This window comes from Octopus bimaculoides, chromosome 22, assembly GCF_046866305.1.
Source record: "Octopus bimaculoides isolate indiv1 chromosome 22, ASM4686630v1, whole genome shotgun sequence".
Lineage (NCBI taxonomy): Eukaryota > Metazoa > Mollusca > Cephalopoda > Octopoda > Octopodidae > Octopus > Octopus bimaculoides.
The window spans coordinates 7,735,951-7,757,425 of record NC_142949.1 but is presented as its reverse complement, the minus strand read 5'-3'; the positions used below and the strand labels follow the sequence as shown (position 1 = coordinate 7,757,425).

Here is a 21,475-nt window from a genome sequence, read left to right as displayed (position 1 = left end):
TTGCCAGTCCTAGTGTCACATAAAAAGCACTCAGTCCACACTGTGAAGTGGTTGGCATTTGGAAGGGCATCCAGATGTAAAAAACCAAGCCAAAACTGACCTTGCCAGTCCTAGTGTCACATAAAAAGCACTCAGTCCACACTGTGAAGTGGCTGGCATTTGGAAGGGCATCCAGATGTAAAAACCAAGCCAAAACTGACCTTGCCAGTCCTAGTGTCACATAAAAAGCACTCAGTCCACACTGTGAAGTGGCTGGCATTTGGAAGGGCATCCAGCCATAAAAACCATGTCAAAACAGACACAGTGGCCTGCAGTAGTCTTTTATCAGGCCAGCTCCGTCAAACCGTCCAATCCATGCCTGCATGGAAGGTAGATATTAAATGATGATGATGATGATGATGTATACATCATCATGGCATACCAGCAAATGTTTTTCTTTTACATTATTTGTGTATAATCATAAACAGGTGAGTCAGCTTGCATCTGATTTGATTCAAAAATGTGATGTTGATAAGCCACAAAAAAATAGCAATACATCAATTCCCATCACTCCTGAATGGGACTTGGGGTGAGTTTTCTCACCTGTCCATGATTTTCTAGTATTCTAATACCTTGCACCTTGAAGGAGTCATCTCCACCACGCTACTCCGCAGCCTACAGGCAAGCATGTAGAGCGCTCATACACTGGGTGTGTGTGGCCTAAAATATGTGTGTATGTGTGTATACATATACATACATACACACAGTGGAGGCCCAGTGGTTAGGGCAGCGGACTTGCGGTCATAGGATCGCGGTTTCGATTCCCAGACTGGGCGTTGTGAGTGTTTATTGAGCGAAAACACCTAAAGCTCCATGAGGCTCCAGCAGGGGATGGTGGCGAACCCTGCTGTACTCTTTCACCACAACTTTCTCATTCTTACTTCCTGTTTCTGTTGTGCCTGTAATTCAAAGAGTCAGCCTTGTCACACTGTGTCACGCTGAATATCCCCGAGAACTACGTTAAAGGTACACGTGTCTGTGGAGTGCTCAGCCACTTGCACATTAATTTCACGAGCAGGCTGTTCCATTGATCGGATCAACTGGAACCCTCATCGTCGTAAGCGACAGAGTGCCAATATACACACAATGTGTGAGTGTGTATCAGGGCAGTTTTTTTGGGACAAGCAAGTTAGGTGCTGCCTAATGTCTATAAGTATAAATGGTAATTATTGAAAAAAAAAAAAAATTCCAAATTTATTTTTTATAAAAATGCTAATTTTTAATGCATCAAAATCGAAGTATAACTTAATTACATGATTGATTAATTGATTTTTGATGAACACAATTTCTTTCTTACTTGCAGCATCTATACACACACACACATATATATATACATGAATATCCATAGACATTCATATACATACATATATATATGTGTGTGTGTGTGTGTTTATAGATACATATGTATAGAAATTCATGTATACATATATATATATATATATATATATGTATGTGTATGTGTGTGTTTACAGATACATTTGTATCTGTATGTATGTTCAGGGTGTTCATAAATTATTTTTACAACTTCCACAATTTATTATGGACTCCATTACTTCCAACCAATGGAATCCATGAGGAAATGTTCTCATGTATCTAATAAAACTTTATTTCCTTGCCTACGATTTCCAGTCAACTTTGCTGAGTTATCCTAATTTTTCAAATTGTAAAGATAATTTATGGACACCCTGTGTATGCATGTGTATTTATATATGTGTGTGTGTGTGTGTGTGTGTGTGTGAGTGTGTGTGTGTGTGTGTTAATGCATGACATTAGTAAACCCAATGTTTTGTAAGTGAAACTCCAAAAATGCAATAAATATTTTTTTCTACTCTAGGCACAAGGCCCAAAAGTTTTGGGGAGGTGGGGTGGCTGGTTGATTAGATTGACCCCAGTATGCAACTGGTACTTAATTTATCGACCCCGAAAGGATGAAAGGCAAAGTCGACCTCGGCGGAATTTGAACTCAGAATGTAAAATTCAGACGAAATACCGCTAAGCATTTCGCCCGGTGTGCTAACGTTTCTGCCAGCTCGCTGCCTTAAAATGCAATAAATATTGTTATCATACAGACTGAATAATGTCTGCCTTTTGGTCAGCGTCATCAGAGCCTGAAGAGTGTGTGTATGTATTTGTAGGTGTCTGCTTGCTTTCATTTCCTCATGTCTTTTCAGTGATGTCAACAACGTTTGTATACGTTCCATATGAACAGTTCGGTGGTATGATGTGCAAAGACCAGCAGAATAAAGTACGTCATTTTTAGAGTACAAGTACGAACAAGATGGCATTAGGGAAGTAGGAGTCGAGGGGGGACAGGCGAGCAGGGCCTCCAGCCATAGAATACAGTCTTTGATAAGTCTCATGCAACCCATGCCAGCATGGTAAAAGAATTAAAAGCAATGATGAGGGAGGATGATGATGATGAACATGATGATGGTGGTGGTCGTGGTCGTGGGAATGTGTATATGTGTGTGTGTGTGTGTGTGTGTGTGTGTGTGTGTAAATACATTTGTAAGAAAATATAAATGTGCATATCAATTATGCTGTATATATATATATATATATGTATATATATATATATATACAGATATAGGGTAAAACTTAATAATTAATTGATAATTAGTAATTTTACCAAGTAGTTCGGTGTGTTAAAAACCATTATCGGTAAATGTATAAACACAATTTAAAATTTAGGGTTCAGCAAGTATTGCTTCACCACACACCGAAAATTAGAAATAGCAGCCAAAAACTACTCTCCCTCTACTAAAATACAACTCCCCCAAAAATTGTGTTTATATATATATATATATATAATTTAAAAATAGGATAAAATCTTTATAAGAATTTATCAAGTAGTCAGCGTGAAAAACCCCATAAGGGAAAAATTTATTAATGATTCCCTTTAAATATATTTATGTATACACGTTCGGTAAAATGTGTTTATTATGGTAGTTTTGACTTTAAGAGTCCCTCGTAGCGTGAGGCATTTATGTATAGTAACGCCCTTAATATAAATAAATAAATAGATAGATAAATATCTGTGTATATATATATATACACAGTGGTGTAACTAGGGTAAACTGTGCCCAGGGCATGTTGCAAAAATGTGCCCCACCCCCACCCCAATTACAAAATCTATAATATTATTTAGTACTTATTTCTTACAAGTAATTAATTAATTAATTAAAGCAATATTTTAGGGACAAATACTTTACCAGGGCTCATTTACCTACCGGTTCGGTATAGCCTGTAATTCAAAATATATCTTATGAATGTTTACTTTCATAAATTTCATAAATGGAGTTCAAGCTAATCGTATTATGGTCAATTCTGTGCCCCACCCCTTCACTCGGCGCCTGGGGCACATGCCCCCCACCAGTTACGCTACTGTATATATATATATATATATATATATTCTATAATAGTATGTTTATATATGTACACAGTTACAATTGGCTTGATATCATTTCAGTCCGTTAACTGTGTGCACATACATGTGTGTACATATATATAAATATATTTATATACACACACTGACACATACATATATACATATATATAGTGACAGGCGTCTAACATTAAATATAGTGAAGTAGTTGTATGCTGTCAACTTAATGTGAAAGTCCCTTGAAGGGAATAATACTACTGTTGGTGAGACCTAGGAAGCTGCATCGCTTCCTGTCGGCCTTGATACATTTCCTATGTCCTTGTAAACATAGGGACACAAGAAATGTGTCAAGGCCGACAGGAAGTGGTGCAGCTTCCTAGGTCTAACCAACAGTAGTATTATTCCCTTCAGGGGACTGTCACATCAAGTTGACAGCATGCAATTACTCCATCATATCACTATTGCATAAATCTCTATGAGAGATTTAGAAATGTATTATTTCTAAATTAAATATAGTGTTAAAAATTTATGGTAGTATTTATTTCTCACCAGATGGAGTATTCTTTGTTGATCTTACCATTATGGAACAGCACATTATATATATATATATATATGTATATATATCTATATATATATATCTTTATATATGTGTGTATGTATATATGTTTGCGTGCGTGTGTATAACTGTCTGTGTCTGATGATAAGGGTACCGTCAATGTTGCCACCGGATTATGAACCTGCTTTTAATGCTACAGCATCACGTGATGGTTGCGTGGTGAGCTTAATCCATTGCAAGGCTAAACCCATAGTAACCCACAATCTGGCGCCTGGGTGTCGTTTGCAGGGTTCACTCTGTTGCAAACATTCAGATCAAGGGTTCAGTTTTAGGTTAACTCAATGTTTTGTCGTATTGTCCCCTATGGTAGAACTTATGCCCACGAGGCATGGTTTCTACACTAGGGGACAACACGACAAAAATATTGAATCCTACCCAACATTCATCTCTACAAGTCTTTAACGTCATATAAAAAAAATGGTCACAGAAGGTTTTGCCCTTCTCCGTCTTAGACTAGGCATAACAAAAAAAAAATGCAAACAAAGAACTAAGTAATTTCCATAGACAAGAGAAAGTTTTTGGCAAGATGATAATATGTCTTGGATTATAAACTGGGAGATCATGTAATGTAGTGGTGTTCATGCCATTTCCCAGAAACATAAGTGAAGTGAAATGGCTTCCATCAGAGACTGAAACCATATCAATGTCTTGGACTGCCAATGTCTTACTGTTATTCTGCAAATAATTGCAGACTTTATTTTTACATTAATAGAATATGCAAGTAAAAACGATTCTATTTTGATTCAACAAGCATCAGAACCGAACCTTCCAATGAGCAAAAGGGTTGCCAAGCAGTCGGTCTAGATCGAATGTCTATTTGTCTGAATTCTTGCCTGTGGTTTTAGCAGAACCGGTTGCAGTCGGAAGATCCTTGCAAATAAAGTCACGGTCAGATATGCTATTTTCTGAAGAATCCTCCACACAGACATCGGATACAGAACCGCTCCATTCACTTGAGATGGTTCCAGCATTTCTAGCCTTTTTCGTGATACTCACAATCTTTTCCTTGTCCTCTTCTTCGCTCGACCCCCATTTAAAATGGCTGTGTTTTACTGATTTATTCATGACAGACAACATTTTCGCTTTCTCGTCCCTTTCCATTTTAGATTTATCCCCTCTCCCCCCAGCAACCTCGCTGTCGGAAACACTGCTGCTGCTACTCTGGAGTGCCTGTGGTGCTTTCTTCCTTTTAGAAATCAGAGAAATTTGGGCAGCTTTTGCTATTTTCTCTTGGCTTTCTGTAGAATCTGACCCAGAACTGATCACTTTCCGTATTCTGAGAGCAGATTTCACAATGGCATTGTCAGAATTATCTGAAGATTCTAGCGATTCGCTTAGGGGCTTTTTGGCAGAATTCTTAGTATGGACCTTCTTTAAAATCAATTTCTTTGCTTTCATTACTGATTCCTCAGAACTATCGAAGGATTCTGATGAGTCAGAACCCTTTTGTTGTCTTTTCGAAGAATTTTTTATCCGTTTCTTTATTGCTTTTTGTTGCTTTGTTTTGGCTTTTGTAAAACCATCACTCTCTTCAGCGCTTTCAACAAAAGCACTCTCTTCCCCGCTGGTGTAATTAGGATCATGATTATAACGATAATTATTAACTACAAAGTCATTAACAATTTTACGTGGAATAAGCGAACCCATTCCTTTCGTCGGCATGTCTTTAATATTGTCCCAGACATCTGACCTCTTTGGCATAGAAAATTCTGGCTTGTTTCGTCTCCGTTCAGAAGAACGACATCCTTCAGAAGATACAGATTTTTTTGGAGTTTTTTGCAGATGTTCTTCAGCTGAGGAATCATTCTCAGAATGTGGAGTTTTCATGGAACAATTCTTCTTAACATCCATATTTGAGAATGTTTTCCTTCCTTTGATTAAAAACAACTTAATATATATATATATTTTTTTTTTTAAGACTGGAATTCAACTATTTTGGGTTTTTTTCGTTTTCTTCTTCCAATGACTGTGTTCATTTTTTTTGGTTTTGAATTTTTGTTAAATTGAAGAATAATTTTAAATACAAGAATTTAATATCTTAATTTTTTTTCTTATACATATTTTGGTTCCTTTCTGTCTCAAGTGACCATTCCAAATGAGTGAAGAACTAGAGTGAGTTTAAGATGGAAGTTCTTTGAGCAACACCTAGAAAATATGAAATATAAAAAAAAGAGTTAGTAAAACAAAACATTGGATTAAGTAGCAGTTATAATGGCAATTAGTTGACACCTAAGTCTAGAATGAAGGTGTTAATAATTAATTAAAAATTCTAAGTTACAATAAAATCAATAGGCGTAGGAGTGACTGTGTGGTAAGTAGCTTGCTTACCAACCACATGGTTCTGGGTTCAGTCCCACTGTGTGGCACCTTGGGCAAGCGTCTTCTACTATAGCCTCGGGCCGACCAAAGCCTTGTCAGTGGATTTGGTAGACGGAAACTGAAAGAAGCCCATTGTATATATGTATATATATATATATATATGTATATGTATGTGTGTGTATAAGTTTGTGTGTCTGTGTTTGTCCCCCCAACATCGCTTGACAACCGATGCTGGTGCGTTTACATCCCCATAACTTAGCAGTTCGGCAAAAGAGACCGATAGAATAAGTACTAGGCTTACAAAGAATAAGTCCTGGAGTCGATTTGCTCAACTAAAGGCAGTGCTCCAGCATGGCCACAGTCAAATGACTGAAACAAGTAAAAGAGTAAAGAGTAAAGAGCAAGAGAGAGAGAGGGAGAGATGAGACAAATGGAGTGAGAGTGAGTGATAGTCAGAGATGCTAGATGTAGCTAAGCTGTAGTGTGAGATTTGACTCAGGAGTGGTAGCTGCTGTTTCAATCAAAATCAAACTTCAAATTTCTGCCATTATTTTTCCTTAAGTTTAACGATTTCATTTATGTATATGTGTGTGTTTGTGTCTATATATATACATGTATGTATGTATGTATGTGTGTGCGTGTGTGTACATATGTGTGTATATAATATAGATGTGGCTGTGTCATAAGAAGTTTGCATCCTAACTATATGGTTCCAGGTTCAGTCCACAGCATGGCACATTTGGCAAGGGTCTTCTACCATAGCCTAGGGCCAAGCAAAGCCTTGTAAGTGGATTTGGTAGACAGAAACTGAGAGGAGTCCATTGTATGTGTGTGCGTGTGTATATATATATATATATATATATATATACACACACACGCACACATGTGCATGTGTGTGTGTGAGTGTCTGTGTTTGTCCCCCACCCCACTACTTGACAACTGGTGTTGCTGTGTTTTGTCGCCTCTAACTTAGTGGTTCAGCAAAAGAAATTGCTAGACTAAGTACCAGGCTTAAAAGTATCCCCCTACCTAAATCACACATCCATTGTATGTAATGTCCTAGATTATCCCTAAAAAGACGGTTTGCTGAAGACTGGAATGTCTTTGATGTTACGTTTGCAGCATCAAGGATGATTTGAGGCTAAATAACAACAAAATTATGGTAAATTTCTATATTAACACCCGCATGATTTTCACTAAGAAAAAAAAAACAACAAAAAGTTTGATTTTTTGCATGGAATCAAGTACCCTGACCTCCTAATACGCTGTGATCCCTCCATCAAATCAACATTGCTTTCTCCTATTTTTCTGTTTTATCATAAACTAGCAATGCACCCTGGTGTTACCCGTGTGTTATGACCTACAGCCATATTGTATTATTTGTTCCTTTTTTGTGGGCAGAATCAGCACATGAGGAGTGTGAAGCAAACAACTCTTCTTTATAAACATGTTTTTCGGTCATTTTCTGATGAACAATGCTGCAGTTTCTATGAAATTCAGTCACAAGTCTGTGATTGGCCTGGAGCTATAATAGAAAACACTTGCTCAAGGTACCATGCAGAGGGACTGAACATGGAACCATGTGGTTGGGAAGCAAACTTCTCAATCACACAGTCATTCTCACACCTAATATGTTTGTGTATGTTTACATTTGTTGTTAAATCGAGTATTGCGTCTGGCAGAGTTGCTTCTTTTAGCTAAAGACCTCAAAATTGTGTGACCCAACCTCATTTTTGAGGTTATTTTTGTTGTAAAAGAGAGTTGTTGCACAAAAAAACATACTTTATTTGGTAGCTGAAAGATTTTTGATACCTCATACGTCAAAATCGGCAACTCAGTTTTCAAATCCATAAAGAACACACACACACTAACTGTAAAAATAGGTTTTTCCATAATTCTCAATTTTAATACGTATTTTGACTCACATACAGCACTGTGGATACATAATAATTGTAATACTGGAATAAGTAGTTGTGCTTCAAGAGGAAACAGCTGGGATTTTCCCCCAACTCATTTATATAATACATACATACATACATACATATCGTTGTCGTCGTTTAACGTCCGCTTTCCATGCTAGCATGGGTTGGACGATTTGACTGAGGACTGGTGAAACTAGATGGCTACACCAGGCTCACAATTGAGATTCAGTTGAATTAGGTACTTAAATTGAGACACGTCGCTAGGTCAGAATAACATACACATACAAAAATATTAAATATCAAATTTCATTCATTACTACCGGCCAAATGATATGTAGACAGACCCAGCTGAGTGTAGAAATCCGCTCTTAGCTATTGAGACATGTACTTTATATTAAATATACAGTCCATAATATTTACGAAGGGCAGATTCCAAGACAGGTGAATGAAATATAAGTGACAGAGGGGTACAGGTGTCAGTTCATTACGGCTGTTTCCAATGACTCCTTTAATTGATTAATGCAAACATTAGATCTTTGTAAAGAAACCGTTTACATCAGATGAATTCATGAACTTCAAAATAAAGGATATTCAGAATGATTTAACATAGTTTAAAATCCACAGACCAAAAACAGCCATAATGGATTGACACCTGTAACTTTCTGTTACTTATTTATACATATATATATATTTCGTTTTGGGATTTGGCTTGCAAGATTCTTTATGTGAGTTCGTGTGTTGAAGCATATTCTGTTGTGTCTGGGGAGAGTCAATTTATTTTTGTGCCTTATAATTTAACACACTCACAGGTAAAATTTCCACTTATTCCTTGTTTTTAGTTTTAAAAATAAGGAATAAGTGGAAATTTTACCTGTGAGTGTGTTAAATTATAAGGCATAAAAAAAAATGGCTCTCCCCAGACACAACAGATATATATATATATATATTCTTTTCTTTTCAAAGTTTCAGCTCAGAGCTGCGGCCAATATATAATTATGTGTATTTCTTCTATCTTAATGAATAAAAATTCTTCTGATAGAATAAATGGGTTAATAGAAACCAATGTAGCACAGAACACAAAATAATTGTGGTTTAGTTCCTGTTTTTAAGGCAGGAACTCCTTGAAATTTTGGGTATTTGAGTATATTTAAGAATTTAAGGAATGGAGAAAACGCATGTTATAATTGCATACTTTATTCCTACATATGTTTCAAAGGATTACAACCTGTGTGATCCATAGGGATCTTTGATATTAAAATTGTAACCTTCTCATCAGGGAAAGCATGGGAATCATCTTAAACGTAAGACATTATCAAAGATCCCTATGGATCACACAGGTTGTAATCCTTTGAAACATATGTAGGAATAAAAGTATGCAATTATAACATGCGTTTTCTCCATTCCTTAAATTCTTATATATATATATATATATATATATATATATATATATATATATATATATATCAAAAATTTTAATTTAAAAGAGAGTTTTGACGCTGATATCGATTATTATTGAAATTTATTCCTATGTCAACATTTCTGTATAAGGCTGTATTTAACTGTCAAATTCAAGTCAAACATATAATTTACCTTACACATCTTCAGGGAAAAAGGTAAAGAACAAAAAGTAAACACCAAAAACATCGTCTCTAAGTCCAGTTCATATTCAAATTTCTCCTTAAATAACTCGTTAAATAAATAAACAAATTTCTCCTTAAATAACTCGTTAAATAAATAAATAAATTTCTCCTTAAATAACTCGTTAAATAAATAAATAAATTTCTCCTTAAATAAAAGTAATATCATCATATGAACAAAGGATGGATACTGATGCGTATGAGTCTGTTTTCTGGAGAAATGAAGCAGCAAATTTACTTTATCATGTCTTACTCATTTTGCCCCAAACAAATTTTTGTTTTACATGCTCAAAGGGAACAGCGATGATTTTCTGAAATAATCATCAAATTATGTTACAATGCTTTAATACATTTAGGGAATGCCATGTGCTTCGCTGATAAAGTTTTTGAGAGGTTGTGAACGTTTGTAAAAAAATATATTATGTGTCAAAGTCAAAAATGCCTTAAAAACACCTCATTTTGACCTGTTACACACACACATATAATATAATATAATATAAATAAAGTTAGATAAGGTCGGTTTATGAGATTACTCTACGCTTCACGTCTACAAAGCGCTAACCTTTACGGCGGGTATCTGATGATGCACTGCTATAAAGCGCTTGAAGCCCAAGGTAATCCCATAAACAGGCCGTATCTGTGTGTGTGTGTTAAAACGGCGGTGCCCCTGCATGGCCGCAGCTCTTGAGCTGAAATTAGGAAAAGAATATATATATATTTATGTAAGATCGCCACATATATATAAAGAAAAGTTGTATTCCCTATGAAATCTATATTTCAATATTTCCCGCCAAGAAAGACGTTTTGTTTTTGTTGATGGTTTTTTTTTTTAAACGGTAGAGCGGAAGAATTTCTTGACACGAAGGCCAATATTTCTTCGTTTGTTCTGTCATTCCATTTCCATCTGGTGACAGTCTAATTATTATTATTACTGTTACAGTAGGAAATTATATTTGTTTCACAGACCCAGTGAGCTTTTGTCAACGTATACATAACATTTTCATTGCAATATCGAGATCAAAGTGTGCACATACCACAAATAGAGTACCCTTGCTTTTACGGTCTTTAAATTATTTTATAAAAACATCCAACTTTATATATAACATAGAAATTGTGCCAAGCGATGAGAATATAGTGATGTATTTTTAATTCGCCAGATATTTTGAAGAAGCCCTCGGCACTCTTTTTAGTAGTTTGGCTTAATGACAATAGCAAACGAACAAATAATAATAATAATAATAATCATAACGGACAGATTTTCCAAAATTGCATTCGCTGCATTTTCATCAAGTAACCTTGGCAGTGTTCCTCATGTGATATTCAGTCGGGCAAGCTGGCCCTCCACTCATTCCTATGCACCAACTTGGGAATTAAATGACGTTTTTGCGCACCATTTCGACACAGATTCACGTAACTAAATTTAAAATGGCTCAGATTTTTCGGTGTATAGCAAGAATGTCCAGAATCTAGTCTGGGGTTGACAATATTAAATTTACGGATGAGGACGACCGGCCGTGGGACAAATTCTAACATAAGACCGCAAAAACGTAGTCAAAAGACATTTCAATTTAAAAGTGAGGAATTATAATTTAAGACCGGGAAAAGCGCAGTAAAGAAATCGTTTGTAACTTGGGCCGAGAAATTATAGTTTAAGACTGGTAAGAGCAGTCAAAAGACCTTAATTTGAATTTAGGACCGTAAAGCATTGTTTATCTTAATACCCATTCACAGGAATAGAATTTGCAGAGCAAAACGCGAAATTCTTCTCCATGTGACCTCCACTTTGCATCAACATCGAGGTAGGTATTTTAGTCCAGTTCTGTCATTTTTAAAAAACAAACACAGAACAAATGGTTAAATAGCCAAGCCTGTTTGTTCTAAAGGACAACTAGCACGCCTATTTAATGTGTCAGCTTGTATTTGTTCTAAGTGGCAGACAAGACGACATATTTTTTTTAATCGTAAAACACGGAAGAAGTCGGGAGCATGGCTATACGCGGGTGATTGCTGTCCCAGGTGTTGCAGCGAAGAGGTGCGAGGGGAGACCCCTAACCCTCATCGAAATACTCTTTACCTGTTCCACCCAAAAGTTGTAGCCATGCTCGAGCACTGCAAATAAATATCGCGCCTTCACGATGGAAATAGAACCCCAACCGCCTAGGTGAAATATTCTCATATCCACGACCCAACAAATTCAGAAGCCTTCTTGGGCCCAGAACACCTGCGTGAAGAGTTGTGTGTGTGTATGTGCGTGCATGTATGATATGTGTGTGTGTATATATATATATATATATATATATATATATATATGTGTGTGTGTGTGTGTGTGTGTGTGTATGTATATGTATGCATGTATTGTCAATAAAACATATTTCGGAAAAGAAGCCCATTAAAGAATAGCGCAGTAATTATTTAAGCAAAAAGTTAAATTCTGGTCATATGTGAGCGGCATTTTTCAATTTTGTTTTTGACCACGCCCGTGGGAATTATGGGGTGAGAGGTGGAGAGGAAGCTTTTTTTTTTTTAATATTTTGAAAATTTACGATTGATTTTTAACACCCCCACCCCACCCCACACACTTCCGGACAGCTGTTGTTTTTAGCACATCCCACGACCATCTGGTTTCTTTGTTACCTTTGACATGTATTCTTGTTTTTGTTTTTTTTTCAAATATTTCTCTCCTCATAAACACATTTTATGAAATGATCACGCAGAAGTAATACACGGGCTTTGTTTAGCCCAAGGGTGGTCCATTGCTGGGATTTAAGCAAAGAAATTTGTAATATAAATTTTTAAACCAACCCCTGTGCCCGGCGAGTCTGTATGCGCACGTGTGCGTAAGAAAAATCATATTTACTCATAGAAAAGTATGCTATTAAAATAAATTATCATATACATATTTATTTTTAAATGACTATGGATAAATCCCAGGGATCCTTTTGGTTTGACGGGCAACATTTTTCATTAATATTTTATGTAGTGTTTTTGGTACCGAAACACTTTCAAACTTCGTATACTTGTATATTTTGTATTATAGAACAGATAAAAAATTTTATATTCGAAGTTATTTCATGTAAAAAGTTGTCTTATTTCGGTAATTTCAACCAATCACTGACGTCTATTGAGGTGAAAACAATTAATGGCGTGGAATGTAAACAACGGTGTCATGGGATCTTTTCCCTTGAATAAAATTAGTCCCGTTGTTTGTCAACAACAACTACCCGTGTTACTCTTATTTATGACATCATTCGTGCGTTTGTACTGGTTTTAGCTTTAGGGTTTTAGGGTTAGGGTTCGGGTTTTAGAGTTAGGGTTAGTTTTAGGATTACGGTTAGGGTTATGATTAAAAAGAGCAGTAACTGTATTTAGCAGAATAGACGTCAGTGATTGGTTGAAATTATACGACAACTTTAACATGAAATAACTTATTAAGAACTAATTTTTGTTAAGAAGGCTAAGAGAAAAAGATGTTTTATATGACACATTCTACCAGTATCCCAAGTTTGAAAGTGTTTCGTTAAGAAAACAAGTGTTGCCCGTCAAACCAAATAGATCCAATCCCAGTAATGACATTTTCAATCTCTCCAATATTTTAAAATTATAAACACAAAAGGAAGAGGTGAAAAATAAATTTTCAGATTTTCTTTCGAATATCATTCTTTTGTTAGTAAAATATGTTTGCTTACACATTTACAAACACACACGAACTCGCTTAGTACCAGAAGTGGGGGTGGGCGAAGAAACGAGGAAGGTATCAGGTGGTCGTGGGATGTGCTAGAAACAACAGCTAAGTTTCGTCTGAAAAAATACTTTCATTTTTTTTTTTTAGCCGAAAAGGCTTCTTGCATTATTTTAAAGTGTATAGGGCAAAAAGAAAATTGGCCAAAATCAGTCCACAGAGGGGTAAAGGGTGAAAAAGGTCATAAATTTTTCATATTAGCTCCCCCTACCCTTCATTTTTAAGGGCATGTAAAATTTCCCATCAAAACGGAGAAAATCCAACTTATGTGGGCACCTTCATCCAAAAGTCTGCCCATAGGTGTATGTGTGTGTATATATATATATATATATATATATATATATATATATATATATATACACACACATATATATATATATACGCACACATATATATACAATATATATATACATATATATATACAAATATATGTATAAATATATATATCATCATCATTGTTTAGCGTCCACTTTCCATGCTAGCATGGGTTGGACGATCTGACTGAGGACTGGCGAACCAAATTGCACCAGGCTCCAATCTGATCTGGAAGAGTTTCTACAGCTGGATGCTATGCCTAATGCCAACCACTCCGAGAGTGTAGTGGGTGCTTTTTATGTGCCACCGGCACGAGGGCCGGTCAGACGGTACTGGCAACGGCCACGCTCAAAATGATGTTTTTTTTTTACGTGCCACCTGCAGAGGAGCCAGTCCAATGGCACTGGCAACGACCTCGCTTGAATGTTTTTTCAAGTGCCAGTAAGGCAGCACTGGTAACAATCATGCTCAAACGGTGCTATTTATGTGCCACTGGCACAGGTGCCAGTCATCGAATTTGGTTCAATTATTATTATCATCAAGATGGCGAGCTGGCAGAATCGTTAGCACGCTGGGCAAAATGCTGAGCAGTATTTCGTCTGCTGTTACGTTCTGAGTTCAAATTCCACCAAGGTCGACTTTGCCTTTCATCGTTTTGGGGTCGATAAAATTAGTACCAGTGAAACACTGGGGTCAATGTAATTGACTTAATCCCTTCCCCACATTTGAAGCCTTGTGCTTCCAGTAGAAAGGATTATTCATCATCATCATCATTATTATTATCTGTTTGACTTTTCCTTTGTATTTGTACAAGTTGGCTCCTAGTCCCACCCAGAAACCTCAAGAGACAACAAGTTAGAAGTTCATGTTGGTGTTATGCCTAGGGTGTCATATATTTGGATTTGCACATAGTGTTGTTCTAGAGAATGTTTAAGAAACCATAAGAAAATTATGAGTTTGTTTTAAAATTTGAGATTACACAGACAGTATATTATGTAGGATACGGGCAGTTCCCATGAGCACCATCTTTTGAATTTCTGCCATTTTGGGGTTTCCTGGTATCTGAGCTAGGTAGGAATCAGCCCCTTTATGCTATCATTCCTAGGGCACCTATGACAACAAATATTGTTTTAGTCTTCATGTTCCACATTTTGCCAATTTCTATTTCAAGATCTTTATACTTGCTCAGTTTTTAGTAGATCTTAACAGATACATCTATGTCAATTGGAACAATCACATCAATGAGGAGGCATGATTTTTGTCTGAAGTCTTTCAGTATGATGTCTGGTCTATTCGCATCTATCTTTCTGTCAGTTTGAACGGTGAAATTCCAGAGGAATGAGATGTGATAATTTTCAAGTACTGGGGGTGGTTTGTTGTTCCCACCAGTTTTTACCATGGGGCAGGTCAAGGTTTTTGCAAATTACCCAGTGAATATACTGTGCAGCTCTATCATGCCTGTTGAGATACTCTGTAGGCACAAGAAGACTGCACATGGAGACAACATGATCAATGGTTTCATTTTGTTGTTGACATACACAATGGCTGTCAAGTGGTAGGGGTGGAGATTAACACAAATGCATACACACACACATACACTATTGGTTTCTTTCGGTTTCTGTTTACTCCGATGCTGTGGTTGGCCCAGGCCTATGGTAAAAAAAACTTCCCCAAGGTGCCATAATGTGGGGGTGGGGACTGAACTGTCAATAACCCTAATCCAATCTGGCGAACAATTTGTGATTAAGGCTATTCACATACACCAATGATGATGGTGATGATTGTTGTTGACATTGTATCATTACTGTTGCTGTTTGTCGTTGTTTTTGTTATGGCTGTTGTTGTTGCTGCATGAGTTCTCTTCATGTTCATGTTACTGTTGTTGTACTGGACAGTTTTATGATGGCACCTGTGCCCAGCGTCGCCTTCCTGGCATGTGTAAAGACATTCGAGTGAGATTGGTGCCAGTGCCGCTGGACTGACTCCTGTGCAGGTGGCACGTAAAATACACCATTTTGAGCGTGGCCGTTGCCAGTACCGCCTGACTGGCCTTCGTGCCGGTGGCACGTAAAAGCACCCACTATACTCTCGGAGTGGTTGGCGTTAGGAAGGGCATCCAGCTGTAGAAACTCTGCCATATCAGATTGGAGCCTGGTGTAGGGATCTGGTTCACCAGTCCTCAGTCAAATCGTCCAACCCATGCTAGCATGGAAAGCGGACGTTAAACGATGATGATGAACTCATATTATACATTCAAGTGTGACAGATTAATCTTGGTGTTGTGTATCATTAAAGTATGAGTATAGGATATAGTACAGGGGTTATAGAACAGTATAGTAGGATGTGAGATTTACTATAGAGCTGTAGTGTAATATTGATTATTGAGGTGTAGTTTAATATTTACTACAGAGCTGTTGTGTGATATTTACAATAGAAATGTAATGCAATATTTACTACAATAATATCACACAACACTATATTTATTTTAGAGGTGTGGTGTGATATTTCTATAGATGTGTTTACTATAAAGATGTAGAGTGATATCTATTATAGAGGTGTAGTATTATATTTACTATAGAGGTGTCATGTAGAATGATGTTTACTATAGACTATTTCTTACAGTTATACCTACAGATTTTCTATAAAAATTAGAACCAGTATTGACTTATATATAAGCCTTTAATATACATCGTAGTATATCCTTTACTACTCTAGGCACAAGGCCCGAAATTTTGGGGGAGGGGTGGGCAGTCGATTAGATCGAGCCAGTACGCAACTGGTACTTAAGTTATTGACCCCGAAAGGATGAAAGGCTAAGTCGATCTCGGTGGAATATGAACTCAGAACATAAAGACAGACGAAATACCGCTAAGCATTTTGCCCGACGTGCTAACGTTTCTTATTTCTTTACTGCCCACAAGGGGCTACACACAGAGGGGACAAACAAAGACAGACAAAGGGATTAAGTCGATTACATCGACTCCAGTGCGTAACTGGTACTTAATTTATCCACCCCGAAAGGATGAAAAGCAAAATCGAACTCGGCGGAATTTGAACTCAGAACGTAAAGATAGACGAAATACCACGAAGCATTTCGTCCGACGTGCTAACGATTCTACCAGTTCGCCGCCTTATACATCATAGTATATTATGGTTGCATAACGAAATGCGGTGTCCCCCACCAACAATTAATATTTACTATAGCTGGGCTAGTTTAGTGTGGTGTACAGTAGAGAGGGTTCGGGTTTAGGGTTAGGGTTAGGGCTTTTGTTAAGCTGAAAACAGGTGGTGTACGTATTCTTTACCTCTGCCCAGGAATGTAGTTGGGGATATAACATGGTGGTGTAGTGTAGTATGTAGAAATGTATAGTGTAGAAGTATGTTTTATTGTTGTTATATTGGTCTGTAGTGACAGTGTAGTAGTATTAGTGTAAGTAATGGCATAGTGGTATTGTTGGAGTGTCGGAGGTGCTGGCTGGAGTGTTAGCAATAGTGCAGTGCTTGTGTTGTACTGAAGAGAGGTGTTATCCAATAGATGTTAAGTTTACATACCAATATCGACTTTTGTTGCCGCCGTTGGTGTTGTTTAGTCCCAAGTAAGCTTCGACAGAGCCTATCTGTGATCAAAGACGTTCAAACCGTGACCATCACCGACTATTAGATCCACGATCAGACTATCCAATATGTCCTTCACTTTTTTTTAAGGGGGGTGAGATTTGGCTGCTATTTCTAGCAACTCGAACGTCCATATAGTGACTTCCTGGTTTGTTGTTGTTGTGTAGAATTCCTCGTGTTACGTTTGTATGTGTTTTTCGCTTTCATTTAATGAAATCAAAGAATAACCTTTTGTTTTGTTATTATTTTTTTAAAACAGATGGCCTGAAATTTTCATCTTGGTTGTGACAGTTAATATAATTTCGTTTCGTATTTTCTTTATTTCTGCCCTCATAAGACATGTTTTAAATAAACAAGCTGTTACCATTCACGTTATCGTTTCTTTATTTACGCATTTATGTCGTTGTTAAAGCTTAGATCGATGTTTTTGTTACTGAAATGCCATCCACGGCTGCCCCGACACCTCCCTCAACAGAATTGACCAAGAACGAAACCACATCCATTCTTTCTGCTTCATTAGACACTAACGACGGCCTTTACCTTTCATCCATCCGTGGAACCGATAAAATGAAGTACCAATCAAGTGCTGGGACGGTTTATATTGCTGTAAAACATCCTCGATGTGAGTGGAATTAGAAAAAAAGACATCGATATCATTTCCTTCCGTGTTTGGTTCAATATTGATAGAGAACAGACACAGTGGGCGGTGATAGATTAGATAAAGTCCCGTCATATATATATTTCCGGTAAAGCGTTCAATTGTTTTCTTGCACAGACGAGGTCTTGCCTTCAATTTCTTCCTAACTCGATATATATATATATTTTTTCCTTATTGAGAATCTAATCAACTTTACGGGTGTGTGTGTGTGTGTTTAACGATAACAGATTAAGTACCCAATACAATAGTAGTCATCATCATCATCATCATCATCATCGTTTAACGTCCGCCCTCCATGCTAGCATGGGTTGGACGATTTGACTGAGGACTGGTGTACCAGATGGCTACACCAGGCTCCAATCTGATTTGGCAGAGTTTCTACAGCTGGATGCCCTTCCTAACACCAACCACTCCGAGAGTGTAGTGGGTGCTAGTCTAGTTTTATATTTTTCAATGTTTCTTTTTTCTCTCAATTTTTTGAATGTGTTTCTTGCTGTTTGAAATAACACAATTCCTATTTCTCTCATCAAAGTTTCTAGACCTTCACAGTTTCATTTTCATCTTCACTGATGAGATATTACCAGCATGTTTTGTTGTCACTTCACAATAGGCAAAGCCAATGTGATTGATTCAGACATAAACACTAGGATTTTAGGAGATGAGGAATTATTTACATTTTTTTTACATTTCATAGATAAATTTAAATTTAAATGTTGAAGTGAATCTAACGGTTTTTGTGTGTTATTTTAAATGGCTTATAAACACCTTCCACGCTGCAATTGTGTACATATATATATATATATATGTATATATATATATATATATATATATATATATATATATATATATATATATATATATATATACATATATATACATAGGTGGGGTGGGAGCAAAATTAGTAATCGGGGTACAATGAGTAACCTCTGATTTCTGGTTATTTTCTCCCTGCCTGTTTGAAATATTTATATTGAAAGTATTGCATCATCATTTTGTACTGTTGCATCATCTGTAAGAGTGAAAATTGTTCAACATAATTGTTGTTGTTGAGAGAGTCTGAAACATAGGTGGCAGGTCCTTTTTGCAAGAAATTTTGACTCAACTTTGATCCAGTTGTCATTGAGGCTGCTAATAAAATATCTGGATAATTTTTGCTGTTTAACAATCAGTATTCTTTGCTCTGTTCGATTCGAAGTTCAATATTTTTTACACATTAATGTAATTTTTTTTACACATTAATGTCTAATTTGATAATTTTCAACTTAAAAAAAAAAATCTAAAATGGGGTAAAATGAGTAATGTCTAATTCCAATAATTTCTTCTCTTTGACTTCATGGTGAGTTAATATATCACTAAGAGAGACACTCCAACAGATCGTGAAGAAGCTATAGAGAATATTTTATGTTAAGTTTTCTTTTTATATAGTTGAGTTTCGTTAATTTCATATTGTGTGCCATTTTTCCCTGGCCCTCTTTCATTTGACCTAGATATTTAGATTTTTTTTTGCATTTATATATATATATCTTTTGCATATTTAATTGAATGTTCAATTAAATGGTGTCGCTTGAAACGATCATACTGCATTACCTCTGGATATGCTGTTGCTTATTTCGGTTGCCAGTACCGCCTGACTGGCCCTCGTGCCGTTGGCACGTAAAAGCACCCACTACACTCTCGGAGTGGTTGGCGTTAGGAAGGGCGTCCAGCTGTAGAAACTCTGCCAAATCAGATTGGAGCTTGGTGTCGCCTCCTGGTTCACCAGTCCTCAGTCAAATCGTCCAACCCATGCTAGCATTGGAACCATCAGTCTTCCACACTGTTTCTGCTTCCCTGCTTCCACTCTGAAGGGTTTTTTTGGTTAACTTGAAGCTTTTGTAGAAGATGGTATTGCAATGCGGTAGGATCGAACTTAGAACCACATCATCTCCCTCCTTTTCCCTTTCTTTCTTTCCTTCTTTCTTTCTTTCTTTCTTTCTCCCTCTTCCTTTATTCCATGTAATTATCAGCGTCTTATCAATTTGGTTATATAGCTTCTTTAATTTATTTCTTACATTTTTAATGTAATTAAAGCACCCAGTACACTCTGTAAAGTGGTTGGCATTAGGAAGGGCATCCAGCCATAGAAACTGTTGCCAAATCAGACATGGAACCAGGCAGCTCCTGTCAGCCTGTCCATCACAGCATGAAAAAGGACGTTAAATGATGATGTTAAATGATGATGATGATGATGATGATGACGATGATATGTTATGTCTTGTTTATATTTCTGTTTTTGTTTATTTTATTTTCTATCTTTTTGTGCTTCTTAGAAAAACTGAATAAATAGTTGCTGAGTATTCCAAAGTCAACAGTAACAGCAACAGTCACAGAAACACCAAGAATAAATATTTGTAACTATAGCAACCAGAGAATCATCAAGAATCAAAGAGAAATTAACAAGCACAGAAGTTCTCAAGAATTACAACGTTCGTAGCAGCAGCAACAATACCAACAGAAACAGCAAACAGAAACGGCAAACAGAATAACCACCCTACCACCAAAATGTTCCAGGTTTTCGCTTATATTACGTGTTTCTTTACATTCACCACATTCTTCATTTATTGGCCGCTCTATTATTTCTCAGACTGCTGTTTCCAACCAACTGATCATCGAGACTCGTATTGCAGCATCGCTACCAATGACCGTTTTGACTGCCATCCAGAGTTGGGTGCCTCAGAGAAATCCTGCAAGGAAAGAGGATGTTGTTGGGATGAGATGTCAGAATTTGCATGTTTCTATCCCCCAAATTTTGTGGGTTATATCTTCAACAAATCTGCCGTCACAAAGACAGGATATTCTTACAGGCTGAGTCGTAGCAAACCTTCACCATTTCCCAAAGATATTGCAGAGATCCAAATGGATGTTTATTTTGAAACAAAGACAAGACTACATATCAAAGTAAGAGTAAATAATTCTATTTCTAAATTCTTTAATCTCATTCTTTTGCATGTGAGAATTGTATATATGAGGGGGTGCTGAAAAGTTCCTGGCTTTAAGGGTATCACGAAAGGCTTGCTTGGAGGCCCAACCTTCTGAGTTCTTTTACAGGGCTTAGAAAAATTGAAGGGCTACTGCAATAAGTGTGTGTGAATCTGAGAGAGGAATATGTTGAATAAAATCATGATTAACAGATCCTCCTGTATTTTCTTTTACCCAAAACCAGGAACTTTTCAGCACCCCTTTGTGTGTGT

The 21,475-nt window shown here is 36.8% G+C and overlaps 2 protein-coding genes across 6 annotated transcripts in view; one reads left to right on the top strand and one right to left on the bottom strand.

Annotated features, from left to right (window-relative positions):
• LOC106873500 (lysosomal alpha-glucosidase) overlaps positions 1-21,475 on the top strand; it is a 57,338-nt gene that overhangs the window by 10,732 nt on the left and 25,131 nt on the right. For 3 of the 5 annotated variants that reach the window (XM_089339947.1, XM_089339946.1, XM_089339948.1), the window contains exon 2: positions 20,555-21,182. In XM_089339947.1, coding sequence (XP_089196073.1) covers positions 20,787-21,182 — 396 coding nt within the window. In that variant the 5' untranslated portion in view covers positions 20,555-20,786. Of the gene's footprint in view, positions 1-10,761; positions 11,718-18,203; positions 18,334-20,554; positions 21,183-21,475 lie in introns of those variants that run through there. The other 2 variants (XM_089339945.1, XM_089339949.1) reach the window with 2 other exon arrangements.
• LOC106873504 (uncharacterized) lies at positions 1,233-18,290 on the bottom strand. The gene is made up of 2 exons (XM_014920889.3): positions 17,525-18,290; positions 1,233-6,185 (listed from the first exon to the last, which is right to left on the bottom strand). The coding sequence occupies exon 2, from the start codon at positions 5,889-5,891 to the stop codon at positions 4,854-4,856; it is 1,038 nt and encodes a 345-aa protein (XP_014776375.1). The 5' UTR covers positions 5,892-6,185; positions 17,525-18,290; the 3' UTR covers positions 1,233-4,853.

Coding starts and splice junctions, on each gene's coding strand:
- LOC106873504 (XM_014920889.3), bottom strand. CDS start 5,891: ATGGATGTTAAGAAGAATTGTTCCATGAAAACTCCACATTCTGAGAAT.